The 26,098-nt window shown below is 41.1% G+C and overlaps 1 protein-coding gene across 1 annotated transcript in view; it reads left to right on the plus strand.

Moving 5' to 3' along the window:
• The window catches only part of LOC128687116 (large neutral amino acids transporter small subunit 1), a 198,251-nt gene extending 172,519 nt beyond the window's left edge, over positions 1–25,732 (plus strand). Inside the window, exons 7-9 of the mRNA XM_070098339.1 lie at positions 1,029–1,260; positions 18,826–18,918; positions 24,942–25,732. Of these exons, the coding sequence (XP_069954440.1) occupies positions 1,029–1,260; positions 18,826–18,918; positions 24,942–25,030 (414 nt within the window). The 3' untranslated portion in view covers positions 25,031–25,732. The remainder of the gene's footprint in view (positions 1–1,028; positions 1,261–18,825; positions 18,919–24,941) is intronic.
• The last annotated feature ends 366 nt before the right edge of the window (positions 25,733–26,098 follow it).

Raw genomic sequence — 26,098 nt, forward strand, 5'->3', positions numbered from 1 at the left:
TAGCTGCGGTTTAGCATGGCCTGAAAATAACTCTTAATTTTGCTTAATAATGGGAGCAAAGCACAAAATAGTGATGGCGACAGTTATTCAAAGCCTAAGAGAAGCCTTGAAGCGCTTCCCATCAGTGAAAAAGTGATAATTCTTCACTTATTATGCATAATTTATCAATTAAACTTTATCATAGGTATGTATGTAAATGAAAAATGACTTATACATAGGGTAAAGTACTATTCACATTTGCAGGTAACCATGGTAGGTCTTGGAATGTATCAGTCGCAGATACGGAAGGACTACCATACTGGAAGAGAGTACCAATGATGCTATAATTAAAATATTTGTTTGAGTTTATTCTTTATAAAATAATGAAAATCTAATGCATAAAAACGATTTGAGAAAACACCTCAGAGTCGCTGTTGTAAACCAGACATGTAGCCATAGGTGTGCTTTTTTCCATCTTGTACCCTGCCTGTGGGGCAGGATTTTTTTGTATACTGTGCACACTCACTTCACAGACCTATTCTCACATGTCTTGGCCAAGATTCACCACTGGCAGCATATTTGAGGGCTCTGCTGTGCTTAAAACGTAGATCTACACAAGTGACACTGGCATAAAGTAATGTGCATCTATGTAAGAGACAATGAAAGGGTTAATATGTTGAATGATTAACTCATTAAATAGGGACACTTTTTACAGTACTAAGCAGACAATCCATTCTAAGCCTATGGCATAAATTTGCTACCATCATGCTGTATGAGAATATATACTTCAGTTTGAATTTGGGATTTTATTATGTTTTATTAAAAGCCATGGCAAGAATATACAACTACGTATTCCATGTATCATGTTTATATTCCTGTGCAGGAAGATAACTGTATTTTATGATAAATATTTATGATATTTCTGTGCTTGCTGTCTCTAGTATGATAAATGTTTATAATATTTCAGTGCTTGCTGTCTCTAGTATGATAAATGTTTGATATTTCAGTGCTTGCTGTCTCTAGTATGATAAATGTTTATGATATTTCAGTGCTTGCTGTCTCTAGTAATGCTGGGTGCAGACATCATCTCTCTCATCAACTGTCTATCATTTGTACTCTGGCTGAGCATTGGGGCAGCAGTTGCAGCACTTCTCTGGCTGCGACGATGCAGACCCACTCTCCATCGTCCTATCCATGTGCACACAGCTTTACCTGTCATCTTCTTGGCTGGCTGCATCTATCTTGTTGTTGTACCAGTAATTACTGAACCCATTAGCACAGGTATAGTGTTATTTGTTTTCATATAAATACTATATTCTATCATTAATAAACTTGTTTTGAACAGGTACAGTGCCTAAGGAATAAGGTGCAGTCATGTTTGATTTGAGGAAGGGGAGGGTAGCTCCTTAGATTAAGAGCCTTTCAATGGCTCTAGTGCTGGCATATACTTCGTCATTGGTGTCTTCCATTAGAGAGAGAGCAGAATGATAATGTCTGACTGACAGCTGTCAATATTTTCATTTTTTTTTTTTTTTCAACAAGTCGGCCGTCTCCCACCGAGGCAGGGTGACCCAAAAAAGAAAGAAAATCCCCAAAAAGAAAATACTTTCATCATCATTCAACACTTTCACCACACTCACACATTATCACTGCTTTTGCAGAGGTGCCCAGAATACAACAGTTTAGAAGCATATACGTATAAAGATACACAACATATCCCTCCAAACTGCCAATATCCCAAACCACTCCTTTAAAGTGCAGGCATTGTACTTCCCATTTCCAGGACTCAAGTCCGACTATATGAAAATAACCGGTTTCCCTGAATCCCTTCACTAAATATTACCCTGCTCACACTCCAACAGATCGTCAGGTCCCAAGTACCATTCGTCTCCATTCACTCCTATCTAACACGCTCACGCACGCTTGCTGGAAGTCCAAGCCCCTTACCCACAAAACCTCCTTTACCCCCTCTCTCCAACCCTTTCGAGGACGACCCCTACCCCTCCTTCCTTCCCCTATAGATTTATATGCTTTCCATGTCATTCTACTTTGATCCATTCTCTCTAAATGACCAAACCACCTCAACAACCCCTCTTCTGCCCTCTGACTAACACTTTTATTAACTCCACACCTTCTCCTAATATTTTCATGTTGACATAAATTTCGTACAACATAAAATCATTAAAACTCATTGCTATCAGAAAATTTATTTTGTTAATTTAAAATATTGATAAATGGGGATCAAAAACATTTCCTGTATCTGTTTAAAATTGATATTCATGTATTGGAGCATTTTAAAAATTAGGAATGTAAATGGTTAAATAATAACACAACTTATTATTAATAATATAATAAACTTATGTGGTTCAGTACTGTAAATTTATTAAATTTATTATAAATTACTAGAAATGGTATTCAAATGTGACTTTTCTGTAGAACATCGAGAGTTATATTTTATATAATCAGCACATACAAGTTTTTAAAACATAAAATCTAGATTAAATATTAGAGCTAATACAAGGTGTCCCATAGCTTGGTTGGTAGTGCACTCAGCTCAAACACTGAGTTTACCTGGAGTTTACCTGGAGAGAGTTCCGGGGGTCAACGCCCCCGCGGCCCGGTCTGAGACCAGGCCTCCTGGTGGATCAGAGCCTGATCAACCAGGCTGTTGCTGCTGGCTGCACGCAAACCAACATACGAGCCACAGCCCGGCTGATCCGGAACTGACTTTAGGTGCTTGTCCAGTGCCAGCTTGAAGACTGCCAGGGGTCTGTTGGTAATCCCCCTTATGTGTGCTGGGAGGCAGTTGAACAGTCTCGGGCCCCTGACACTTATTGTATGGTCTCTTAACGTGCTAGTGACACCCCTGCTTTTCATTGGGGGGATGGTGCATTGTCTGCCAAGTCTTTTGCTTTCGTAGTGGGTGATTTTCGTGTGCAAGTTCGGTACTAGTCCCTCTAGGATTTTCCAGGTGTATATAATCATGTATCTCTCCCTCCTGCGTTCCAGGGAATACAGGTTTAGGAACCTCAAGCGCTCCCAATAATTGAGGTGTTTTATCTCCGTTATGCGCGCCGTGAAAGTTCTCTGTACATTTTCTAGGTCGGCAATTTCACCTGCCTTGAAAGGTGCTGTTAGTGTGCAGCAATATTCCAGCCTAGATAGAACAAGTGACCTGAAGAGTGTCATCATGGGCTTGGCCTCCCTAGTTTTGAAGGTTCTCATTATCCATCCTGTCATTTTTCTAGCAGATGCGATTGATACAATGTTATGGTCCTTGAAGGTGAGATCCTCCGACATGATCACTCCCAGGTCTTTGACGTTGGTGTTTCGCTCTATTTTGTGGCCAGAATTTGTTTTGTACTCTGATGAAGATTTAATTTCCTCATGTTTACCATATCTGAGTAATTGAAATTTCTCATCGTTGAACTTCATATTGTTTTCTGCAGCCCACTGAAAGATTTGGTTGATGTCTGCCTGGAGCTTTGCAGTGTCTGCAATGGAAGACACTGTCATGCAGATTCGGGTGTCATCAGCAAAGGAAGACACGGTGCTGTGGCTGACATCCTTGTCTATGTCGGATATAAGGATGAGGAACAAGATGGGAGCGAGTACTGTGCCTTGTGGAACAGAGCTTTTCACCGTAGCTGCCTCGGACTTTACTCTGTTGACGACTACTCTCTGTGTTCTGTTAGTGAGGAAATTATAGATCCATCGACCGACTTTTCCTGTTATTCCTTTAGCACGCATTTTGTGCGCTATTACGCCATGGTCACACTTGTCGAAGGCTTTTGCAAAGTCTGTATATATTACATCTGCATTCTTTTTGTCTTCTAGTGCATTTAGGACCTTGTCGTAGTGGTCCAATAGTTGAGACAGACAGGAGCGACCTGTTCTAAACCCATGTTGCCCTGGGTTGTGTAACTGATGGGTTTCTAGATGCGTGGTGATCTTGCTTCTTAGGACCCTTTCAAAGATTTTTATGATATGGGATGTTAGTGCTATTGGTCTGTAGTTCTTTGCTGTTGCTTTACTGCCCCCTTTGTGGAGTGGGGCTATGTCTGTTGTTTTTAGTAACTGTGGGACGACCCCCGTGTCCATGCTCCCTCTCCATAGGATGGAAAAGGCTCGTGATAGGGGCTTCTTGCAGTTCTTGATGAACACAGAGTTCCATGAGTCTGGCCCTGGGGCAGAGTGCATGGGCATGTCATTTATCGCCTGTTCAAAGTCATTTGGCGTCAGGATAACATCGGATAGGCTTGTGTTAATCAAATTTTGTGGCTCTCTCATAAAAAATTCATTTTGATCTTCGACTCTCAGTCTGGTTAGCGGCTTGCTAAAAACTGAGTCATATTGGGACTTGAGTAGCTCACTCATTTCCTTGTTGTCATCTGTGTAGGACCCATCTTGTTTAAGTAGGGGCCCAATACTGGACGTTGTTCTCGATTTTGATTTGGCATAGGAGAAGAAATACTTTGGGTTTCTTTCGATTTCATTTATGGCTTTTAGTTCTTCCCGCGATTCCTGACTCCTAAAGGATTCTTTTAGCTTAAGTTCGATGCTTGCTATTTCTCTGACCAGTGTCTCCCTACGCATTTCAGATATATTGACCTCTTTTAGCCGCTCTGTTATTCTTTTCCGTCGCCTGTAAAGGGAGCGCCTGTCTCTTTCTGTTTTACATCTACTCCTCCTTTTTCTTAGAGGAATAAGCCTTGTGCATACATCGAGTGCTACCGAGTTAATCTGTTCTAGGCATAAGTTGGGGTCTGTGTTGCTTAGTATATCTTCCCAGCTTATATCGGTTAGGACTTGGTTTACTTGGTCCCACTTTATGTTTTTGTTATTGAAGTTGAATTTGGTGAATGCTCCCTCGTGACTAATCTCATTATGTCGGTCTGGGGCTCCGCGCATACATGACTGAACCTCAATTATGTTGTGATCTGAGTATATTGTTTTTGATATGGTGATATTTCTTATCAGATCATCATTGTTAGTGAAGATGAGGTCTAGTGTATTCTCCAGTCTAGTAGGCTCTATTATTTGCTGGTTTAAATTGAATTTTGTGCAGAGATTTAAAAGCTCGCGTGAGTGTGAGTTTTCATCAGAGCTGCCTCCTGGGGTTATTACTGCAACAATATTATTTGCTATATTCCTCCATTTTAGGTGCCTTAAGTTGAAATCCCCCAGGAGCAAGATGTTGGGTGCAGGAGCTGGAAGGTTTTCCAGACAGTGGTCAATTTTTAACAGCTGTTCCTGGAATTGCTGGGATGTTGCATCCGGAGGCTTGTAGACTATCACAATGACTAGGTTTTGGTTCTCGACCTTTACTGCTAAAACTTCCACTACATCATTTGAGGCATTTAGCAGTTCTGTGCAAACAAGTGACTCTGCAATGTGTCCGGGGTTCGATCCTTGGTACGGCATGTTTCCTTACACCTGCTGTCACTGTTCACCTAGCAGTAAGTAGGTACCTGGGTATTAGGCAACTGGTGTGGGTCGCATCCTGGGGGTGATAGTATACCTTAGACAGGGCTGATCTTTGAAATGAGTTAAGGTAGAATAACAGCCCTTTACCTGCAAAATTGATTTATGTAAAAAATAAAGCGCAGTGTGTGCAGAATAGTGACTTATTAAACAAAGTTATGAATGAAAGTAATGTTCAAGATGTATACAAGTTGTTCATCCTAGTGGTAATATTTCTTGCTATAATGTTCAAGATATATACAAGTTGTTCATCCTAGTGGTAATATTTCTTGCTATAATGTTCAAGATATATACAAGTTGTTCATCCTAGTGGTAATATTTCTTGCTATAATGTTCAAGATATATACAAGTTGTTCATCCTAGTGGTAATATTTCTTGCTATAATGTTCAAGATATATACAAGTTGTTCATCCTAGTGGTAATATTTCTTGCTATAATGTTCAAGATGTATACAAGTTGTTCATCCTAGTGGTAATATTTCTTGCTATAATGTTCAAGATATATACAAGTTGTTCATCCTAGTGGTAATATTTCTTGCTATAATGTTCAAGATGTATACAAGTTGTTCATCCTAGTGGTAATATTTCTTGCTATAATGTTCAAGATATATACAAGTTGTTCATCCTAGTGGTAATATTTCTTGCTATAATGTCCTCTCTTGTTTATACAAATAATATTTTAGTAATATTTTATGAAGGGATTCAGGTAAACCAGTTAGTCGGACTTAAGTTCTGGAGGTGGGAAGTACAATGGGGTGTGGGATATTTAGCACCAATTCCCTGGTTCAAGAGCCCTTCCTGGACATCAGGGCATCTTGAAGGGAAAGAAATATAAATACTTTACATTGTTATTTATGACCAGAACACAGTGTTGTAGTCGTTTCTAATACTGACTTCCTTATTAATTATAAACACCTGAATGCCACAGTGGAAAAATGTAAACTTATCTCCGTATTTTAAGGACTACTCACAAAATTGTAATAACACGATTGTAGCCAAATCATGTAATAGATGGGGTTTGAACCCATGGCAAATGAGTCACAAAACTCCAGGCCAGTGTGTAAGCCACTCCAGACCAGTGCATAATTATTATTATAATCAAAAAGAAGCGCTAAACCACAAGGGCTATATAGCGCTGCAGGGTAGGAAAGGAAGCGAGGGTATTGGGCGGCAAAAGGGGGGAGGGGCGATCAGTAGGTTACAGAAAACAGCGGGGCAGGGGATAGTGCAGGGTAGAGGGTAGCAAGAGATCGGGGTACAAAGGGCTGAAGGTATCATCAGAGTTTGTGAAGTAAGTCAGTTGTTGTCAAAAAGTCAGTGAGAGAGTCTGGATGAAAGGTGGGTCCATCAGCGAGAAGGGAAGGTAAAGAGAGAGCAGCGGAGCGAAGACGACGTTGGAGGTAAATTCTGAGTGCTCGTTGATAAAGTGGGCAGTCTAACAGAATGTGGCTGACCGATAATGGAACCTGACAATTCTCACAGAGAGGAGCAGGGCACCTCTCCATGAGATATCCATGAGTAAGACGAGTATGGCCAATGCGGAGACGGGAGAGAGTAGTCTCCCAACCTCGGCACTGGTGACAAGAAGACGGCCAGTAACCTATACTCGGTTTAATAGATTGAAGTTTGTTACCGAGCATAGTAGACCAACGTTGTTGCCAACAGGTGTGAAGGTGGGTAGCTATTGGAGCAAAATAGTCCGTAAATGGAACACCTCTATATGAAACTGGTAGGTCATGTACTGCCGACCGCGCAGCAGTGTCTGCCTGTTCATTGCCCTGTACGTCAACATGACCAGGGACCCAACAAAAAACTATCTTTATGCTTGGTAGAGATGTGGTGTAGCCAAAGTTGGATACGGGGGACTAAGGGGTGAGGTGTATCAAATTTCTGTATAGCCTGTAAAGCACTAAGGGAGTCTGAGACGGCCACAAATGATGACACAGGCATAGATGCAATACGGATAAGTGCTGCAAGAATGGCATACAATTCAGCAGTAAAGATACTAGCCGAAGATAGTAAATGCCCTCATACGACGCTGTCTGGAAACATTGCTGCGAATCCTACGCCGTCAGAAGACTTAGAGCCATCTGTGTACACTGCAATGGCATGAGAATGAGAGTGGAAGTGGTCAAGAAAAAGAGAGCGGGAAGCTACCGTAGACAGTTGGGCTTTCGAGCAAAGGAGTGAGAAAGAACAGACTCGAACAGCTGGAACTTCCCAGAGGGGTAGGGAAAAGTGAGATGCTACATGAACATAGAAAGGTGGAAATTGAAGAGAAGACAAGAGCGAATGTAGGCGAAGAGAGAAGGGATGGAGCAAACAGGGGCGGCGAATAAATAAAGAATGTCTACTAATATCGGTGACCATTCTATAAATGGAAGGATTGCGGAGATCATGAGAGTGTACATAGTAGCGAAGGCAGTGGGCATCACGGTGATCGGATAAGGATGGAACGTTCGCTTCTGCATAGAGGCTCTCAACAGGGGAAGAGCAAAAAGCACCAAGGCATAAATGTAATCCTTGGTGATGAATAGGGTTGAGGCTAGATAGAGTAGCAGGAGAGGCAGCTGAATAGATCTGGTCACTATAGTCAAGTTTCGATAAAATGAGGGTGGAATGTAGGTGAAGGAGAGTTTGACGATCAGCTCCCCATGAAAGATGAGCAAGGGTTTTAAGAAGATTCAACCGGCTGTGACAAGTTGTCTTCAGAGAGGTAATGTGAGGTTTCCAGGATAACCTACGGTCAAAGAGGAGGCCTAGAAACCTGACTGTATCACGTTCAGGGATACGAGTGCCATAGAGGTATAAAGGATGATCGGAGATGACAGAGCGTCTAGTGAAAGTAATATGGTGAGTTTTGGTATTGGAAAATTTAAACCCATGTATGGTGGCCCAATTGGAAACACGGTCGACCGCATGCTGAAGAGAAACTGTAATGAGGTGACAGTCAGCGCCTGCACAGGCAATAGCGAAGTCATCAACATAGAGTGATGACCAAATATTGGATGGAAAACTAGAGGCCAAATCATTTATAGCAAGGAGAAAAAGTGTTGTGCTCAGAACACATCCCTGGGGGACACCTTCAGCTTGGATAAAGTCCGGGGAGAGCACATTATTAACCCAAACACGGAAATGTCTGTCAGTTATAAAGTTCTTAAGGAAGGATGGTAGATTGCCTCGAAGGCCTAAGGAGTGGGCATGGACCAAAATATTATACCTCCAAGTTGTGTCATATGTCTTCTCAAGGTCAAAAAATCTGGCAATAACTGAGTGGTTATTCACAAAGGCATTACGAAAATACGTATCCAAGCATAGTAAGGGGTCTATGGTAGAACGACCCTTACGAAAGCCATATTGACGAGTGGAGAGACTGTTGTGTGTCTCTAAATATCACACTAAACGTCTATTTACCAGGCGTTCCATCACTTTGCAAACTGCACTGGTAAGAGCAATGGGACAATAGTGGGAGGCTTCATGTCCCGTAGTAGCCGGTTTGCGGAAAGGGAGAACAATGGCAGATTTCCACAGCTGTGGAAGAACTCCTTGTGACCAAATAAGATTGAAAAGGCATAATAGGACTGCAAGGGCTGACTGATGTAAATGTTGTAGCATACGAATATGAATGTCGTCCAGCCCAGCTGCTGATGATCGGCAAGCTGAGAGTGTTGCCTCCAGTTCCTGAAGGGTAAAAGGCACATTATACTGTTCTTCTCTGAGAGAAGAAAAGTCCAAGGGTGCTAACTCTCTGGCAGACTTTGAGGAAAGAAACGAGAGGCATAGATGGAGCCCCTGAGAAATATGGACCAGATGATTGCCAATTTCATTGGCAGCATCTAGTGGGTTTGCTATATCAACACTGGCAACCTGCAGAACAGGAGCCGGGTCAGGAGAATACGTATTTACCACTCAGTTTTCGTACTTTTTTCCAGACTGCACTCATAGAGGAAGCAGAGGTGATGGTGGAGACATAATCTCGCCAGCAAGTGCGTTTAGCATCACGGATGACACAGGGAGCGATCGCACGCTTCTGCTTAAAATCAAGAAGTCTCTCCATGGTTCTATTGTACCGGTACCTGCCCCACACAGCGCGTTTCAAACGTACTGCATGAGCACAAGCAGGAGACCACCAAGGCACACATTTCTGAGAATGCCTGCCCGAAGTTTGGGGTATAGAATGAGAAGCTGTGGTTAAAACGTAGGATGAGAAGACGTGTAAAAGCTCATCAGTGGAGGACAAAGAAGGAACCTCACTAAAAACAGTTAGTTGTGAGTAAAGGTTCCAATTTGCCTGATCAAATTGCCAGCTTGGGTTATGAAGAGGTGGTGAATATGAAGGGGAAGTAAGAATTATTGGGAAATGATCGCTGTCATGTAAATCCGGGAGAACAGACCAGGTGAAGTCTAATGCGGCGGAGGAAGAGCAGACTGAGAGATCGATGCAAGAGTGTGAGTCCAAGGATCAAAATGGGTGTGAGTACCTGTATTTAAAACATGGAGGGGGTGGGTAGCAAGAAAAGCCTCTAACTGAATGCCACAGGAATCACAGCGAGACCCCCCCCAGAGGAAATGATGGGCATTAAAATTGCCAAGTAACAGAAGTGGTGGCAGTAATGACGAAACAAGAAAGGCAATATCTGTGATAGATAATGCCCGAGAAGGAGAGAGATACAAAGAACAGATTGTATACCACCTATGCAAGTGGATACGGGCTGCTGTGTAATGCAGCGAAGTACGAACAAATAGCTGATGGTACAGAATATCAGTGCGTAGAAGAAGGGCACTTTCATTAAAGGTCCCATCAGGAAAAGGATCTGAAGAATACAACAAATTATAGCCTGAGATGGGATAGATAATGGTAGAGTGTAATTTTGGTTCCTGTAAGCAAACACCAACAGGGGAAAACTGGGAGAGCAACATCTGAAGTTCACCCCGATTACCCCTGAGGCCACGAATATTCCACTGTAAATAGGCCATGATTGGCAATGATAAAGATACCTGAAATCCACAGGTAAGGGTACCTACGGATTAGAAGGGTTAGAAAAGTCCACATGCGGTGGCAGAAGAAAACGTTCAAGTAGCGAAGGAATCGTGCGTTGTGAAGAAAGGAGTTGCGCAGACAGAGAAGAGGAAAGAGAAGGATCAGAGGGTGGATCAGTGTCCATTGATGGTTGGTTTGGTCTCTGCAATATATTCAGAGATTGCTTCAAGTGTTTCGGAGTTCAGAGACGTCGTATGGGAGACAATATTGGAGATGGAAGGAGGAGGAGTTTGAGTAAAGATCAGAGCTGTAATGGACTGTACCAAGGTAGGGATGGGGGCGAAAGGGTGGAGGGAACTGGAGAAGTGTGGGAGGGGACAGAAGAGGCAGAAACCTGGGAGGTGGCAGAAGAGGAAGAAACTTGGGAGGGGACAGGGGAGGAAGGCACAGTACGAGGAGGATGAACCTCCACACTTGTAAAGGAGCCAGTGAAAGGGGAAGATCTAGGTACAGAGACCGGGAAGGTAAAATGTGGAGGTGGATGAAGGGAAGGAGGGGTTAAAGGAGATTTGTTGGACCTCTGAGAAGAAGAAGGACGATTGGGATGTCGTATGAGGTCTTGTCGATACCGGGGTTTGTGAGGGAGAACACGAAGAAGTGAGGACAGACTGAAGTGTTGAAGTAGGGATGTCTGAGCCCAGGACAGCAAAAGAATTAGATACAGGAGTGACTATGGGACTGGCAACCACAGAGGAGGCTGCAGAAGATGGGACCCCAGAAGTGGGGGGACGTTTTGAAACACGAGAATAAGAAACACTGGGTAGTCTCCCTTGGAGGCGGAGATGAGAAACTGCCATAGCATAAGGGAGACCTTCTGCCTCACTGAGGCAACGAATTTCCCGCTCATTTAAGTAGACCTGGCAACGGCTAGAGTACGAAGGGTGAGCCTCATGACAATTAAGGCAAGAGGGAGGTCGACTGCAAGATGTATTAGAATGGTCATCGGCACCACAGACTGGGCATTCGGCTATAGATCTGCAATATTTTGCTGGGTGGCCAAATCGCCAGCAATTCCTACACTGTTGCGGTGTAGGGATCACCTTCCGAACTTGTAATCGATGTCCTACTACATAAACAGAGGATGGGAGTTCACGGCTGTCAAAAGTTAAACTAGCCACATTGCAAGGGTAACGTCTTCGCCCGCGGGCAGGAAGAACCTAAGTGTCTACCTTGAGAATTGGGAGATCTTGGAGTTCCAGCTGTTCGAGAATGTCATTGCCATACGTCTGGAAATTCTGTTGGACTATGGTATGGGGCAGAATAACAGTACCACTACAAGAATTGAGGGAATGATGTTTTTCGATAGTGATAGGAATAGTATCGATATGTGAAAAAAGAGAAAGATCATGAGCTTGGGTAGAATTCTGGACTGTGATGATGCGCGTACCACTCTTAAGAGCATGAAAGGAAATATCTCTACCAGTGTGGCGTAGGAGCGCTTTGCCAATGCAGTGGACCCCCGGTTTACGATATTATTTCATTCCAGAAGTATGTTCAGGTGCCGGTACTGAACGAATTTGTTCCCATAAGGAATATTGTGAATTAGATTAGTCCATTTCAGACCCCCAAACATACACGTACAAACGCACTTACATAAATACACTTACATAATTGGTCGCATTGGGAGGTGATCGTAAAGCGGGGGTCCACTGTACTATGGTCAGAAAGATAGGCAGTAGAAGAAGTCGGTTGTAAAGTAAAGAATTTAGTCCATTATGTGGTCCGAAACTGAGTGTGGAGAGGGAGTGCATGACGTGTCGGTCTTTTCCGAGTAGAATGGGAAGGTTATGAAATAACATCGTCAGGAGATTGTCGTTGGCATTTAGAAGTGGGACCAGAGTCGGTCCGACGTGAGACGGGCTGGCGATTCGAAAATCGTCGCACCATAGAGGGAGAGGCTGGAAGCATAGTCAAAGGAGAGTGGAGGTCAGACAAATCAAAGGAGTCAGTGGAAGCCCCGGTACCTGAAGTGGGTGAGCAAACAGCACCAGCAAGAGGTGGCCAAAAGACGAGGCGAGGTCAAAACAGGGTGCGGTAACAATAAGGGGCCCGGGGGAAGCGGGGTCATGGATTTGGGACTCCATGGTTAGGTTACTTTCAAATTCAAATTCAAATTCAAATTCAAGTTTATTCTCTATAAAGGTTACAATGTGGGGTTTACAGGTTTTGGGTATTGTGTGGTTTACATGTTATAAAATAGTAATTACAGAGGGGGCCACTAGGACACCTAGCCTGGTTAGGCATTTCGAGCAGACTTAGATTAATTCTTAACATTAAATCCTTACAGATTATGGTATTAAGGCTAAGTGATTACATCATAATTTGTGAGTTTAGCAATGTGAATGCTTTTGTTTTGGCACAATACAAAGTGTCTATATTGGAGTATCATAGGCAAACTTATGACTAGTTAGGATTTATTATTTTAAGATTAAGATTAGTATTTCTGGGTTTATAGTCAGTGGGTGAGTGAGTGTAATTGTGAACCACCAGGTGGTTATCATGTAGTTAGTTGTCGGGGTGGATCAGGGAGATAAGATGTTTTCTAACTGTAGTTTTGAAAGTGATGAATGTGTCTGCAGTTCTAGAGTTTTCAGGTAGGGTGTTCCAGATTTTAGGTCCTTTGAAATACATTGAATTTTTGTAAAGGTTTAGTCGAACACGGGGAATGTCAGAGATGTTTGTGTCTGGTGTTATGCCTGTGGATCCTGTCACAACTATCAAGAAAGCATTTTAGGTCAAGGTTAATATTGGAATTTAAGGTCCTGTAGATATAGACTGTACAGTAGTAAGTGTGGATGTTCTGAACAGGGAGTAAGTTTAGATCTATGAAGAGTGGGGGGTGTGTTGCCAGGGATGGGATTTAGTGATTATTCTTACTGTGGCTTTTTGTTGGGTTATTATTGGCTTTAGGTGTGTTGCTGCAGTTGAACCCCAAGCACAGATAGCATAGGTGAGGTATGGATATATAAGTGAATGGTATAGTGTGAGAAGGGCAGTTTGCGGCACGTAGTATCGTATCTTGGAGAGGATCCCAACTGTTTTGGATACTTTTTTTGTTATGTGTTGGATATGGGTGCTGAAATTTAGGTTGTTGTCGAGGTATAGGCCAAGGAATTTGCCCTCATTATATCTGGCAATTAGAGTGTTGTCGATCTTAATGTTAAGTTGCGCAACACCTACTCTGCTACCAAACACAATATAGTAGGTTTTGCCAGTTTACCTGGAGTTTACCTGGAGAGAGTTTCGGGGGTCAACGCCCCCGCGGCCCGGTCTGTGACCAGGCCTCCTGGTGGATCAGCGCCTGATCAACCAGGCTGTTGCTGCTGGCTGCACGCAAACCAACGTACGAGCCACAGCCCGGCTGATCAGGAACTGACTTTAGGTGCTTGTCCAGTGCCAGCTTGAAGACTGCCAGGGGTCTGTTGGTAATCCCCCTTATGTGTGCTGGGAGGCAGTTGAACAGTCTCGGGCCCCTGACACTTATTGTATGGTCTCTTAACGTGCTAGTGACACCCCTGCTTTTCATTGGGGGGATGGTGCATCGTCTGCCAAGTCTTTTGCTTTCGTAGTGAGTGATTTTCGTGTGCAAGTTCGGTACTAGTCCCTCTAGGATTTTCCATGTGTATATAATCATGTATCTCTCCCTCCTGCGTTCCAGTGTTAAGTGTAAGTTTATTGGCTGTCATCCAAGTTGATATTTTGAGCAGCTCCTCGTTAATAATGGTGTTGAGGGCGATAAGATTAGGGTGGGAGATAGCATAAGTTGTGTCGTCAGCAAAGAGAATGGGTTTCAGGCGTTGGGATATGTTTGGAAGATCATTGATGTAAATGAGGAAGAGCAGGGGTCCAAGGACACTTCCCTGCAGAACTCCAGTATCAAGTGGCAGTATTGATGAGGCTGTGTCTTTAATGGTGACATACTGATACCTATTAGAAAGGTAGGATTTAAAATACGCAAGCGCATGGCCTCTTATACCATAGTGGTCAAGTTTGTGGAGTAGGATGCCGTGGTCTTCTGTGTCAAACGCTTTTCTTAGGTCATTAAAAATTCCCAGCGGATATTCCTTATTTTCCAATGCTGTGTAAAGCAGGTCCAGCATTTTTATAATTGCATCATTAGTGCTTTTATTTTTCCTGAATCCAAACTGGCAGGGGTTGAGTATGTTTTGTGACGTTATAAATGAATATAGTCTCCTGTGCACGAGTTTCTCGAAGATTTTGGATAGCAATGGTAAGTTTGATATTGGCCTATAGTTGTTTACGTCTGTAGGGTCACCACCTTCATGTATTGGTGTAACCCTTGCTGTCTTGAGTGGTGTCGGGAAAGTGCTATTTTCTAGTGACTTGTTAAAAAGTAATGTAATAGCATGCGAAAGGACATGGGTCGCTCGCTTGTACAATAATGGTGGGACGTGAGACAGATTCCCTGAGTTATTTTAAAGTGACTTTATGATCTCGGTGACTTCCGTGGGCTCAGTTGGTACAAGATAGAAGGAACTTGGGAAATTCCCATCTAGGTAATCCCCGGCAAGGGCATTGGTACGTGGGATTTTACTGGCAAGATTAGATCCTATGTTTGAGAAGAAGTCGTTTATCTTGTTAGCTGTATCAGTGGGATGCAGTGGTGTTTCATGAGGTTTAGTTAGAACAATATTCTTGTTTTTTTCAGTTTGTGGGTCCCCAGAATCTGGGAAAGTGTTTTCCAGGTCTTTTTTATATCTCCTCTTGTGTCAGTGAATCTACTGGAGTAGTATAGTTGTTTGGCTTTCTTTATTAATTTGGTGAGAACTGATGAATATTGTTTAAGAATATCTTTGTGTATTAAGCCCTGTCTGTATTGCTTTTCATATTGGTGTTTCTTATCAATGGATTTCAGAATGGTGCTGGTTAGCCATGGGCAACCAAGCAGTTTATTCGTGAGCTGTTTCGTTTTTATAGGACAATGTTTGTTGTATAGTCTAAGTATTTTGCTAAGAAAAATGTCTGTCCAATCGTCAATACCATTGGCATTGGAGAATTCTGTAGGCCAGTCAACAGTCTCTAGGTCTGCTGTGAAATTCCTTATTGAGGCCTCGTCATGGAGTCTAAATGAAACTTTGTTGTATTCTAGTGGTGGCTTACTAATGTTTGTTAAGAGGAAGGTAGGGTAGTGGTCAGTAGTGCTGTCTTTGATTATCCCTGATTTAAGGGGGGCTAGTATATTGGTCCATATGTGGTCTATTATGGTTGCACTTGTCTCAGTCAGCCTGGTTGGTTTAGTTATTGTTGGTATGAGAAGTGTGTTGTTCATATTGTTGATGAAATCAGTTACAGTCTGATCATCTGGTAGGCCAAGGTTGATATTGAAGTCTCCAGCTAAGAGAAGGTGGTGCTTGTTCATTTGTCTGTTTGTTATTAGTGACTTTAGATTCTCACTGAAGTTTGGGATGTTTGTGTGGGGTATCCAGTATATGGCACCGATTGTTATAGGCGTCTTGAGGTTTTTTACAGTAAAATTAGCAAAAATGTATTCCCCATATTCATCACTAAAGCAATTAGTGCTAATACAAAATAGTTGGTTAGAGTAATAGATTGCAGTACCACCCCCAACTTGGTATGGTCTGCAGTTGTGGATTGCTGTGTATCCTGGTAGTGGGTAGATATCTATTGTGTCCTGCTTAAGCCAGGTCTCAGTAAGAATAATGCAGGAGAAGGGTGTCTTTAGTGACTCAGGGAGTGCCAGGAGGTCATCATAGTGTTTGCTTAAGGACCTGATGTTGTAGTTAAGAACTGATAGACTTTGAGCAGTGTTCAGGATAGTGCTGGCTTGTGATGCTGTGTAATAAGTTTTGATTGTGTGTTAGATTATGGAGGTTTAGATCAGGGTCAACGTGATCATTCATCTTTTAGGTTTAAATAGTGGTTGTTTATATCCTGTATTATGTGGTGAGTTCTAATACTAATTTCTGTAGTGGTGGGAGGTTTGGATAAGTATACCGCTAAAGCACTTTGGTCATATAGAGTATAGTCACTAATAAACATAATGAAATTGATATTGTCTATGTGTTGTGCTAGAATGAGCCAAAGTACAACTAGGTATAAACTAATACTATAAAAAAACAAATTACAAGTGGCACCAGACTCACTCTTGTAATTGCACTAAGGTCTAATATAATGAATTTAGCATTGTCTAAGTATTGAGCTAGAATGAGCTAAAGTACAACTAGGTATAAACTTATAATATAAAAATACAAATTAAAATGGTACTTGCAATTGCACTAGGGTCTGGTATAGGTTGTTAACAAGATCAAGAGTATAACTAGATTTAAATTGACAAAATAAAATTCACAAATTAAAGTACCAAAAGAATAATAAGTAAAAAATAACAATGGCAATGACTTGGTTATAATATGATAGTAAGATGGTAGACAGGTACACAGGTAGACAGGTACACAGGTAGACAGGTACACAGGTAGACAGGTACACAGGTACAAAGGATAATATAAAGGTTGGAGTTGAATATATAAACTTGAAAATTTGGCAACAAAATGTTATGAAAAGTATAAAGTAATGATTAATGTACAAAAGTAAAATTGACTGGTAGTAAATATGGTGTTTAATAAAATTTTAGTAAGTAATAATGATTACAAAAAAAGATTAATTAGCAAAAAAAAAAAAGAAAGTAATGTTTATTTCAAGTATTAATTTTTAAGAACAGTTATTTGGATTCATTATTGGACTGGTAGTTATACTAGAAGTTATTTGGCAGTACAAGGTAATTAAGAGTACTCTAGTAAATGTGGTATTAAAACAGGTTATGGTAATTAGACAAGTAATGGTAATTAAATGATGTCAAAAATGTTAAGAGTAAATTGTAATGATAGTAAAAATGGTAATTAATTATTAATTTTAGTAAGTAATATCAATTAATAGTATTTAAAAAAAATATGAGGTAGTAATATGGACAGAGAAAGTATCAATTCAGCTAATATTTAAGCAAATAATAGTAAATAAGAAAATTACATAAGGTGACTTATGCTTCCTAGTAAAATCACATAATGAGGTAGTTGATTATTTAAATACTAAGAGATTGTACTACGAAATTTGAACAATAATGGAGCAAAACATACACTACATTACATAGGCTTTTAGGTTGGACATTGTTTAGTTATTCTCTGTAAGATTAGTATCCCTGAGAAATCGTGATAGATCATTCTCGTTCGTGATTGTGTACAGTTGACCTACATTCGTTTTCCTAACTAGAATTTTCTCATCCCGTGTGAAGCATTGGTTTTTAAGAAAAAAAAGAAAAGAAAAGAAAATAAAAATAAAAAAAAGAATGAAAAAAGGGGGGACCGGGGAGGGATAGTTCCTAGGAGGAATGAAAGGGCCAGAAATCTCCCTCCGCACCCAAGAGGACCTCAGCACCGCAAGTAGCACAGATGCAGCATGGAACCCGTGCCATACCCTACCCTTCATGCCAGTAAACCAGCAATCCGGGATAGCAACCTCACATCTGCCGAGTGAGCTACCTCGGTGGACAAAAGGGAGAGCGGCCGGATATCCGCCACGAAGCATACCTCCCTCAGCCACCACCCCCGGAATCCGAAAGGTGGCTTCCAGACATACACCCATCGCCCGAAAGACACCCAAAGCCACCCTCCGGGATACCGGAGAGGGATCGGGACATCCCCAGGCGATCCAGATCCCACGGCAAACTACGCCACCGCCAAGAACCTCAACGGAATGGGATGGACCCCGGTACCCTTCCCCTACCTATGAACTAGTGTGCCTATGGGAAAAATCCTGAAGGCCAAAAAGAGGAAGGGCAAAAGGAAGGGGTGGGGAGGAGGAGGAGGAAAGGAAAAAGGGGAGGATGGGATAGGGAAGGGGGGATTGGGGGGTAATTAGGTTCGGTCTGAGGAAGGAGACCAACAGGTCTAATTCCTCAGACCAAGAGCCTCTTCACCATGCCAAGGAGCCCCCCTTGAAGAGGGGCCAGTGTATAAGCCACTCCAGGCCAGTGCATAAGCCACTCCAGGCAAGTGTGTAAGCCACTCCAGGCCAGTGCATAAGCCACTCAGCTGACCAAGTGGCCTACAGTTTTACTGCTCACTTGCCATGGCTTCAAACCCCATCTGTTCCATGATTTATTTTTAGGATGCTTTTTATTGGTTCTTAAAGGTTTTTAACTTTCATACTGTCTTTTAATTTATATGTACAGTAACTTTTATTACAAGTGTAAGACTGTGTTCATGAATGTAACCAAAATTAAGGATTTCTTTGTACAGATGTTCAGAATATAATTATTTGTATATTAATATAGACTTGTATGTTGTGCAGGCATGGGCATACTAATGACCCTCTCTGGCATCCCCATCTATGTGGCAGGAGTTATGTGGAAGAGCAAGCCACAGTGGCTCAACAACATTCATGGTAAGAATGATACATGATATGCTATAAATATTTCACTATCACAAAAATAAATCACGGATAGATTACTGTATTTAGTATACAGTAGAACCCCCATATCCACTGATTCGGTATCCACGGTTTACTATGGCCCAAAAATACCTCTTAATTTTGCAAAATAATGGACCCAAAGTGCAATAGTAGAGAAGCTGGCAGTTCTGCAAAGCCTTAGAGAAGCTGTGAAGTGCTTCCTCATCAGTGAAAAATTGATAATTTTCCACTTATTGTGCATAATTTATCAATTAAACTTTATAATAGGTATATATAGGATGAATATATAGAATGAAAGGGGGTAAAGCAGCTGGAACTGATGGGATCATGACAGAAATGTTAAAAGCAGGGGGGGATATAGTGTTGGAGTGGTTGGTACTTTTGTTTAATTTAATGTATGAAAGAGGGGAAGGTACCTAGGGATTGGCAGAGAGCATGTATAGTCCCTTTATATAAAGGGAAAGGGGACAAAAGAGATTGTAGAAATTATAGAGGAATAAGTTTACTGAGTATACCAGGAAAAGTATACGGTAGAGTTATAATTGAAAGAATTAGAGGTAAGACAGAATGTAGAATTGCGGACGAGTAAAGAGGCTTCAGAGTGGGTAGGGGATGTGTAGATCAAGTGTTTACATTGAAGCATATATGTGAACAGTATTTAGATAAAGGTAGGGAAGTTTTTATTGCATTTATGGATTTAGAAAAGGCATATGATAGTGTGGATAGAGGAGCAATGTGGCAGAAGTTGCAAGTATATGGAATAGGTGGTAAGTTACTAAATGCTGTAAAGAGCTTTTATGAGGATAGTGAGGCTCAGGTTAGGGTGTGTAGAAGAGAGGGAGAATACTTCCCGGTAAAAGTAGGTCTTAGACAGGGATGTGTAATGTCACCATGGTTGTTTAATATATTTATAGATGGGGTTGTAAAAGAAGTAAATGCTAGGGTGTTCGGGAGAGGGGTGGGATTAAATTATGGGGAATCAAATTCAAAATGGGAATTGACACAGTTACTTTTTGCTGATGATACTGTGCTTATGGGAGATTCTAAAGAAAAATTGCAAAGGTTAGTGGATGAGTTTGAGAATGTGTGTAAAGGTAGAAAGTTGAAAGTGAACATAGAAAAGAGTAAGGTGATGAGGGTATCAAATGATTTAGATAAAGAAAAATTGGATATCAAATTGGGGAGGAGGAGTACGGAAGAAGTGAATGTTTTCAGATACTTGGGAGTTGACGTGTCGGCGGATGGCTTTATGAAGGATGAGGTTAACCATAGAATTGATGAGGGAAAAAAGGTGAGTGGTGCGTTGAGGTATATGTGGAGTCAAAAAACGTTATCTATGTAGGCAAAGAAGGGAATGTATGAAAGTATAGTAGTACCAACACTCTTATATGGATGTGAAGCTTGGGTGGTAAATGCAGCAGCGAGGAGACAGTTGGAGGCAGTGGAGATGTCCTGTTTAAGGGCAATGTGTGGTGTAAATATTATGCAGAAAATTCGGAGTGTGGAAATTAGGAGAAGGTGTGGAGTTAATAAAAGCATTAGTCAGAGGGCAGAAGAGGGGTTGTTGAGGTGGTTTGGTCATTTAGAGAGAATGGATCAAAGTAGAATGACATGGAAAGCATATAAATCTATAGGGGAAGGAAAGAGGGGTAGGGGTCGTCCTCGAAAGGGTTGGAAAGAGGGGGTAAAGGAGGTTTTGTGGGCGAGGGGCTTGGACTTCCAGCAAGCATGCATGAGCGTGTTAGATAGGAGTGAATGGAGACGAATGATACTTGGGACCTGACGATCTGTTGGAGTGTGAGCAGGGTAATATTTAGTGAAGGGATTCAGGGAAACCGGTTATTTTCATATAGTCGGACTTGAGTCCTGGAAATGGGAAGTACAGTGCCTGCACTTTAAAGGAGTGGTTTGGGATATTGGCAGTTTGGAGGGATATGTTGTGTATCTTTATACGTATATGCTTCTAAACTGTTGTATTCTGGGCACCTCTGCAAAAGCAGTGATAATGTGTGAGTGTGGTGAAAGCGTTGAATGATGATGAAAGTATTTTCTTTTTGGGGATTTTCTTTCTTTTTTGGGTCACCCTGCCTCGGTGGGAGACGACCGACTTGTTGAAAAAAAAAAAAAAAATATAGGACAGATATAGGGTTTGCTACTATCTGCAGTTTGGGTATCCACAGCAGGTCCTTGGAACATATTCCCCATGGTTATGGGGGTCCTACTGTATTTGTATTTGGTGTCATAATTTTTGGTTAAAGTTTTTTCTTTTTATTTTTGGTAAACTGTATGGGAAAAGGAGTTACTAGCCCATTGCTCTCAGCATTTTAATTGACTTTTACATTACACATTGATTGTGGAGGAAAAATTCTAATTCCACTTCCTCATGGATATGAAAAGAGAGTAATAAGAACAAGAACTGTTAAGAAAAACCAAAGAAAACTCCAGTGAGTGTGTATACATACATGTGTAGTGTGACCTAATTGTAAGTAAAAGTAACAAGATATATCTGTTATCTTGTGTGTTTATGAGACAGGAAAAGAAGACATCAGTATTTCTACGATAATGTAAAACAAATACGGGTTTCTGTCTAACACTCATTTGGCAGGACAGTAGTACTTCCTTGGGTGGGTGCTGTCTACCAACCTACTATAAAGTGAACATAGATAAGAGTAAGGTGATGAGGGTATCAAACGAGTTATGTAAAGAATAACTGGGTATCACGTTGGAGGGAGGAAGTATGGAAAGAGTGAATGTGTTCAGATATTTGGGTGTAGATTTGTCAGCAGGTGAGTTTATGAAGGATGAGGTTAGCCATAGAACTGATAAAGGAAAAAAGGTGAGTGGTGCATTGAGGTATCTCTGGAGACAAAAAAACGTTATTCATGGAGGCAAAAAAGGGAATGTACGAGAGTATAGTGGTCCCAACACTCTTATGTGGATGTGAAGCTTGGGTTGTGAATGCTGCAGCAAAGAGGAGGTTGGAGGCAATGAAGATGGCATGTCTAAGGGCAACGTATGGTGTAAATATTATGCAGAGAATTCGTAGTGTGTAAATTAGGAGGAGGTGTGGAGTTACAGGTACTATTCAGAGGGATGAAGAAGGGTTATTGAGGCAGTTTGGTCATTTAGAGAGGATTGAGCAAAATAGAATGACTTGGAGAGTGTATAAATCTGTAGTGGAGGGGTAGGGATTATCCTAGGAAAGAATGGAGGGAGGAGGTAAAAGAGGTTTTTTGTGCAAGGGGCCTGGACATGCAGATGGCATGTGTGAGCATGTTAGATAGGAGAGAATGGAGATGAATGGTTTTTGGGACCTGATGAGGTGTTGGAGTGTGAGCAGGATAATATTTTGTGAAGGGATTCAGGGAAACCAATTAGCTTGACTTGAGTCCTGGAGGTGGGAAGTGCAGTGCCTGCACTTTAAAGGAGGGGGTTCGGAATATTGGCTGTTTTGAGTGACATCTAAACTGGGAACCTCTGCAAAGAGAGTATGTGTGAATTATGGTAAAAGTGTTGAATGATGGTGAGAGTGTTTCTTTCTTTTTTTGGTCAACTTCCATTGGTGGGAGGTGGCTGACATGTTGAAAAAAAATAATTTGTTAACCTCAACATTAGCTCAGTTTCTAACCCTGCTGTCTAGCCATGTCAATGTAATTCAGTTTTCACCTACAGATGGAGATGCATATTAGTGTTATATTAAAATGTTACATTAATGAGGAAGTGCTAAATATACAGGGGTCATACAGTGCCTGAGAAATGAGAGGTAATGAGGTTTAATACAAGAGGTGATTAACTGTAGTTTTTTGGGGGAGGACCCAAGTCCCCCTATAAAGAATCCCTTATAAAACATATCTTAGAATATGATTAAAAGAATATGATTAAAGATGATTGAATATGATTAAAAGGACCCCAATGGTAATATGTCACTGACTTTTTTGGGTTATCCCAAGTTCTCTACACATATGCTGCTATGTATGATAATCTATGTAACTGTATTTGTGTATACCTGAATAAACTTACTTACCTACTTACAGCAGAAACCTTGGTAAATTATGGAAGGTGACAGTAAATCAAGACCAAAAGCCATTTCCCGCGTTTGACAAATGCGACTTTCCCAGGAAATGCAAATGAGTTGCAAAGAACATCACAGAGAACTAAAGTCAAAGTCGCTTAAAGACCAGCAACACCAGGCATGACGTTCTGGGGAATGTATTATTTTATTCATGGGAAAGCATTAAACTGGCAAATGGAAGATACTATAATCAAATTTGATTCAAAAAGGAGTATTCATACCTTCAATTCCTTGGATCAAGGGTTCTTCACTAGTACAAAGGCACCCTTTTTTCCTTAAATGGGGGCTAGTCTCTCAGAAATAAATACTTTGTCCAAGTTTTAACTGGAAATAGGGGTACCCCACTGAGTATACTTTCAAATTTAAATTACTTCCTGTGTTGATTAATATTTATGCATTTATATTTAATAACTGAACATGAGGAAGCAGAGAAAAATCCTGCCTCTGTAAGCCATGCATGTCGTAAGAGGCAACTAAAATGCCAGGAGCAAGGGGCTAGTAACCTCTTCTGTATAAATTACTAAATGTACAAAGATAAACTTTCGTTTTTCTGTTTAGGTCACCCTGCCTCAGTAGGAGATGGCTGGTGAGTTAAAAAAAAAAATGACCATAGGGTGCTGGGATTGCACTATTACAGTAATGACTGATGTCAATGTTTCAAGCTTTCAGGAAAAGTAGAATTGCCAATATATTTGCAACAAACAATATTTTTAGTTAGTTGCACATAGGAGATTAATTCTTTGGATAAAGAACCCTTCATGAGCATTTGGGCACTCCAAGGTCAAGTTGAATGCTAGTGGTTTGAACTGAGAAAGAAACCTGACTTATCCTGGGAGAGTACAACCTACAGTAGGGCTGTGATAGTGTATGTTATTAGTGTCTGAGATGACTAATGGGAAAATCTGCAGGCAAGTACTTGCCTAACCCATCTCCTGTATTAGACATTATTGCTGTGGAATTTGTTAACTTCACTGACATGGCAGATTAACCCATTTATCAATCCATCGTATTGGGTTTTGCCTCTAATAATGATGATCACTATAATGTGCCTTTTACATCCTCTTCAACTTATATGAGCCCTCTTAAGGTGTCAGGTTATGCTGTCTGGCATGTTCCCTTGCTACAGCACTTATATTCTTTGGCACTTTGCTTTCTTCAATCAGATTTGGTCTTAGAGTGTTTTAGTCTTTCATTGGAAAACTGCAGTACTGTAATTTTCCCTTTTTTGTAAACTGGTTACTGTATTTTGGGTACAGCTCATCTAACAGTGATACATTGCTCTTACCAGATCCATTTGTAAATTGGTGGAGCATGTGGTTACACAGAGACTTACGGTTCTTTGAGAGACAGGATTTTGTCCCCTTGTCAATTTTTCTACTTAAAAAAATTAAACTTAAAATAGTTTCAATTTAATTATTGTACTGTCATTTTTTATATACTTCATCTCAGCTATATATTTGATTCCTGCAGATGATTAGGTACCTCACTGTTGTAATAAGGAAAACAATGTATAATTAAAATTTACCACTCTTTATATGTTTAGTATTAAGTAGTCTGTATGTATTAGGATTAGTCTGCCTGAAATGCCCCAGCATGTTAGTGGCTTTCTTTGAACCCATCAACACGCTTATATGCTTTCACACATTGTAGCCTATGCAAAGAAATAAAATTTGTTTGTCTGTTGTATGGGGGGGGGGACATTCCACCACAAATTCTTTAATTCACCTCGTTCATACATTCAAAATGCATGTGCTGATCACAACCTGGTTATGGCTGTCCTTATTTTTTATATTGTTATAACTAATTTCTTGCACAATAACCTCCATCCCATGAAATTGGAAAACCAGGCAGTTGATAATTATTATCTTTTGTTGTTTGTTCTTTTTACTGCTCTACGGTAGTTTATTCATAAATTATTTTTCAGAAAGGACAACATACCTGGTACAAAGAGTATTGCTGGTTGTGGCTACTGAAGACAAGGGAACTGAATCTCTACTAAATCCTTTACACTGATATCATTGAAGCTATTATTCTGGTAATGCTGCAAGTGCTGCATTGGAAGAGGAGGAGAGAAAGCAGACAAGAGTAGGTACAGAGGAAAGCAAGAGGAAAGTGGTAGGTGATGATGGAGTTGAGAGGCAGTCATCTGCTCTGTGTCACTACCTGCTACTAATACAGACCCAGCCCTCAAGGAGCAACAAGTAATCATGGGGAAGAATATAACAAGAGAGGTGCAATAAGTAATGTAAGATATATGCAACATGAAGTACTGTAGATGAAAATGAAGTAAAAAAAGAAGAGGTACAGTATAATGATATAAAAAAAGGGATATGCATTTTATAATATTGAATCCAGTCTAGCAGGCATTAGCCATTGTTTTAGAAATTTAATGTACAGTACAACCAACAACCTGGCTGATCAGGTCATTAACCAGGAGGCCTGGTCCTAGACCGGGCCACAGGTAATGACCCCTCATATCATTTACTAGTTAGGTACAATGGTGTCACATTTTGAAATGTATATTCACAATATAGCAATGTCTTTTACCTACTTCGTTGTGTGCTGCTCCAAAATTGTAAGGAATAGAAAATACCTGAAGAATATCATAATGATCATACTTATAACAATGGCTGTGTTCAGGACCAGATTAAGGCATGGGTTTTTGGGGGCTGGAGCCCAGGGGCCTCTGCTAGCTGGAAGGCCTCCAGAGATATACTCAACAACTTACAGTTTACTGATTTTTGGAAAAATTTGTTTCAAAAAAATTACACAAAGCAAATATTTGAATTTTAATTGTGGCTAGCCTTGTAAAAATGAATTTAATATTTCTTTAATTTTTTCTTTTTGAAAATATCACTGGGGGCCTCACAGTACCTGTAACCCAGGGGCCTCACAGTACCTGTAACCCAGGGGCCTCACAGTACCTGTAGCCCAGGGGCCTCACAGTACCTGTAGCCCAGGGGCCTCACAGTACCTGTAGCCCAGGGGCCTCACAGTACCTGTAACCCAGGGGCCTCACAGTACCTGTAGCCCAGGGGCCTCACAGTACCTGTAGCCCAGGGGCCTCACAGTACCTGTAAC

Source organism: Cherax quadricarinatus, chromosome 62, assembly GCF_038502225.1.
Source record: "Cherax quadricarinatus isolate ZL_2023a chromosome 62, ASM3850222v1, whole genome shotgun sequence".
NCBI classification, from domain to species: domain Eukaryota; kingdom Metazoa; phylum Arthropoda; class Malacostraca; order Decapoda; family Parastacidae; genus Cherax; species Cherax quadricarinatus.